This window comes from Merops nubicus, unplaced genomic scaffold, assembly GCF_000691845.1.
Source record: "Merops nubicus isolate BGI_N331 unplaced genomic scaffold, ASM69184v1 Scaffold52016, whole genome shotgun sequence".
Classification (NCBI taxonomy): domain Eukaryota; kingdom Metazoa; phylum Chordata; class Aves; order Coraciiformes; family Meropidae; genus Merops; species Merops nubicus.
Genome location: NW_008616622.1, coordinates 1 through 4,544, shown reverse-complemented (window position 1 = coordinate 4,544; position 4,544 = coordinate 1). Strand labels below are relative to the sequence as shown.

General features: G+C 54.6%; 1 protein-coding gene across 1 annotated transcript; it reads right to left on the bottom strand.

Annotated features, from left to right (window-relative positions):
• Window positions 1-37: 37 nt before the first annotated feature.
• EEF2 (eukaryotic translation elongation factor 2) lies at window positions 38-4,330 on the bottom strand (the record flags this gene model as incomplete). Its single annotated transcript, XM_008942871.1, has 9 exons — window positions 4,115-4,330; window positions 3,305-3,486; window positions 3,007-3,218; window positions 2,092-2,270; window positions 1,741-1,846; window positions 1,360-1,473; window positions 1,083-1,221; window positions 511-706; window positions 38-362 (listed from the first exon to the last, which is right to left on the bottom strand). Coding segments are annotated over exons 1-9 (1,635 nt in total), but the record flags the coding sequence as incomplete, so codon positions are not given.
• Between the last annotated feature and the right edge of the window lie 214 nt (window positions 4,331-4,544).

Sequence of the window (4,544 nt, the reverse complement as noted above, 5' to 3'; positions counted from 1 at the left end):
CTTTTCTGCCAGCACTGCCACGACAACCCCATCTAACAGCAGAATCCCCCTGTGCCAGCAGGGCCAGGATTTCTCCTCTCCCCAAGGTGTCCTGGACATTCACCTGCACCATGGGGTCAGACTTGGCGAGACGTTTCAGCCCCTCCACCAGCTTGGGCAGGTCAGCTGGGTTCTTGGCCTCCACAGCCACACGCACGACGGGGCTGACGCTGAACTTCATGACCCTCATGTTGTGAGCGTGCTCGAAGGTGGTGATGGTTCCAGTCTTCACAAGGAACTGGTCAACGCCGACCAGACCCACAATGTTTCCACAAGGCACGTCCTCAATGGGCTCCACGTAGCGGCCCATCATGAGAATGGTCCTGGCACAAAGGAAAGTTGGTTTAAGTAAGCCTGAAGAAGAGGTCCCACCAGGCAGTGTCTTTGCCTGGCCTCGAAGACCAGAAGAGACCCCAGATGGTTCTAGAACCACAAATCTGAACCTTGAAGGACACCCCAGCCAGGACTGACCTTTGAATTGGCTTCAGGTACAGATCCTCCTTCTTGCCAGGTGTGTAGTTTGGTCCCATGATTCTGACTTTCAAGCCAGTTGAGACGAGACCAGAGAAGACACGTCCAAAAGCGTAGAAACGTCCCTTGTCAGAGGTTGGCACCATTTTAGAGATGTACATCATCAGGGGGCCTTTGGGGTCACAGTTCTTAATACCTGGGAGGAGGAAGAGAGGTAAACGTAGTTCAGCACCAATTCCAGCATTTGGTGTATGTGGCCTGTCCCCACCACCCCAAATCCCAACACGAGACCTGCACCCAACCTGTTGACTTCCACCCAGACAGCCCAACCACAGGGACAGATCACATTGCTGGGAGATGTTTCACCAAACACAGGCTCAGACTGAGCCTGTGGCATAATCCCCAACTACTCTCCAGTGCAAAGCTCACAAGCTCAAACCACACGAGAACAGCCTCAAGGAGGACAGCAGCCACTGAGCTGTGCACCTGGAGAGCAAAATGCCTACAGGGGGTTGCAGCATCAAGCACTGATATGGAGTGACACCTGGCAGCAAAGCAGCAGCTCATCCTACCTATGGCAGCCTCATCATCAGGGGGCCCCTCATAGAGCAGCTCGCAGCGGTACTTCTGGGCTGTGACAGGAGAAGGCAGGTGGATGGTGATCATCTGCAGCAGGGCATCTCCAGCAGGCAGCCACCGCCTCATCACGGCCTGAGCACAGAGCAGATCACTCAGAACCCAGCAGTGAACCTCCCCGGGCTTCCCCTCCAACCTCCACTGAACCTTCCCACTCAAGCAGGGTTTGTAGCTGGCTCAGTTCACACATCTGACACTGCAGACCCCCCTCACCTTCAGCAGGGGTTTGCCCTCCTTGTCCTTATCTTCACTGTCAAGCTTGATGTCCAGTTTCTCAATCAGTTTAGCTGCCTCCTCTTTCTTGAAGTTCATGATCGCATCAAAAACCTGGAACAACAGCAGCAGTCATCAACACTGATGTCTCAGTGACCCAGTTTGAAGCAGCCCCACAAACATCTCTAAGGAGAATCTCAGCTCTTGGTCATCACCCAGCACCGTCACCTCCATGCCTGCACGGAGGGATGAGATGTGTCAGATATTTAAATTTCTTCAATCAGACAAGTCAGGTCAAAGTGAAGAAATTTTCCATCATCACGCACCGTAACTGAGCCAGAGCATTTGGCACCAGCCAGGGCTGGACACAAAGGGACTCACCTTGAAGATGGGGTCAAGGATGAGCTGGCAGAAGGTCCTGGGCAGTTTCTTTCCATCAGGGCTGGTGGCAGATTTGCTGAACTTGCCAGTAGCAGGATCAAAGTACCTGAAGAAAGGATCAAGCCCAACAAACATCAATGCTCAGTTGGGTGATAGGTGTGTGGTTCAGACCAGATGAAAGAGCTGCTGCCAAGAAGCATCTTCAGACCTTCCCCCACCACTCCACAGGCTTCCAGAGCTCCCATTGCAAACCCTCCATCCCCTCCCCCTTTACCAGCATTCTGCCAAGATTTCACAGCAAACAGTCCTTGAGCTGACCCGGAATGCAAACCAACAGCCACAACTACTCACCTGTCTCCCCACAGCTTCTTCATCATGTCCTCTACCTTCTTGGCTCTCTCGGAGGGGTTCAGCTGGGCATCCCCCTTGGCAGCAAACTTGGCGACGTACATTTCAGCAAACTGCTTCAGGGTGAAGGCCCAGCCATGCAGGCCTGAGCCAAACCCCACCGTGCCCAGCACCGGGTCGATCTGCGAGGGAACACCACAGCTGGGGCACAGCAGAGCCACAGCTCCTGCTGCACAGCACCCACCTGCCCCGTCCCAAACACCCAGCTGGGCAAGGATGGGGCTTCAGGGCCCTCCAGCAGTTCTGTGACAGTGGCCACCTCCAAGGTCATGGGGCAGCCTGGCCACACCCCCATCATTTTAGCTTTGCATCACAAATCCGAAGCCATTTTAAATTGCTTGGACCAGCCGCCCAGGTCTGGGTGCAGAAAAGATTCCTGCCCTTCACAGGGAGGAGGTGAAGGCCTGCAGCATGCAGGAGGGCTCAGTGAGGACAAAGCACAAGGCTTTCCTCAGAACTGACAGTGTGCTCACTCCCCAGGAACCCCACAGGGAGCAGGGCCTGGCAAACACCTCCCCCAGCCTTCCATTTCAGGAGACAACGAGGGAGGGACACTGCAGAGGAGCCTCCGACATCACAGATGTGATGTGGGCCAGAACACGTCCTACAGAACAAGGGTGCCCTTAGTAAAGGGAGAAAATACTTTCTTCTATTTATAGTCTTCATTTGTTCAAGTCCTGAGCCAACAGAGGATTTGAGGGAAGCTGGGGAGAGCTCCAGATCAGTGCAGATGCTGGTGGTACGGGCATCTTCTGCTACTCTGCTCTCCCTTCTCCACTTCCCAGACCAAGGAGACAACTGCTCCCTCTCACTGAAGGCAAATTATTCCCAACACAGCACCTGCAGCCTCCCACTTACCATGATATTGCCCATGGGGCCGCTTTCCCCCTCCCCATACGTGGAGATGATGACGTTGACGTTCTCCACGATGCGCTGGAAGGTCTGGTAGAGCTCCTCAGGCTCCAGCTGCAGCTCCAGCAGCGCTCGGTCCATCTTGTTCATCATCAGGACAGGCTTGATCCTCTCAGCAATGGCCTGACGCAGCACAGTCTCTGTCTGCACGCACACGCCTGCCAAACAGGCAGGAATTTGTTACTGGTGCCTTCCAACTGGCCCAACACACGCCCTGGTGGAGGGTGGCTGGAGAAAATCTTACCTGAGACACAGTCCACGACGACCAGGGCACCGTCGGTGACACGGAGAGCAGCAGTCACCTCAGAAGAGAAGTCCACATGCCCAGGAGAGTCAATCAGGTTGATTAAGAAACCAGAACCATCCTTGCTCTGCTTGATGAAGGCCAGATCGTTTTCAGAGAGCTCATAAAATAGGGAAATAGCTCTGAAATGAAAGAAAACTTATTAAAATTCTTCTCTGCACATTACCCCTCGCTAGTGCTTAGGAACAGGCTTCTACCCCGTGCAGAAGCTGCAACAGGGCTTAAGAATTTCCTCAAGTGTATTCCTGGGAGGCCAGGGTGGGAGAGAACCAGGAGCAGAGGCTAAAACCTGCCCTTCCTACGTCCTTCCAAAAATCACAGCCCCCTCCCAAATCACCACCTCTCCTGACTCCACATGAGTTGAGGCACCCAAAGAAGGATCCATTTCTATCAGTCAAGGATTTACAACTTTTTCTACCAGGGTGATTTCTTTTTTCATCCCTTTTCACATCCCTCAGGGTTCTGAAGCTGCCCACGGTGCCAGCAGGTGCATCAGCAGGTACTCCCACAAAGATCTCCTCACTACAACAGCTCCCAAACTAAAACAAAACACTGAAGCTCCCCCTGTGCACCCAGAGACCACAAGGCTGATCCACCAGAACCCCATCAACATTCGCTCCTTCATTTCAACAACCCTCCCAACAAAGGACAAGCTTCTGAACGAGACCAAAAACCCAACGCTGTCCTACGAAGGACTCCAAGCCCAGGCAGCGAGGGGGACGGAGGGAGGGAGGGGTGGAGGGGACTCACGTGGATTTGATGGTGATGCACCGCTCCTGCTCGTCCTTCCTGGTGTCGGTGAAGCGGGTCTCCCCGGCGCGGGCCGAGGCGATGATCCCCGCCTTGCACACCAGGGAGTCGGTCAGGGTGGACTTGCCGTGGTCGACGTGGGCGATCACCGACATGTTTCGGATGTTGGCCTTTTTGTCCATGATGGCCCGTATCTGATCTACTGTGAAGTTCACCTTGAAGGAAAGAAAAACACGGGGGGATGTGGAAACGGCAGCGGAACGCCAAGGAGCTCAACCAACACCGCGAGAACCTGCTGTGGTGACACCGGTTCTGCCCACGGTACCGGACACCCCTCGGCAAGGGCACGCCGGTGACAAAGCAGCGGGGCCGGGGCCCGTGGTGCAAACACCCACCGCGCTCCATCTCCACCGCGGTGTCCTACGAACTG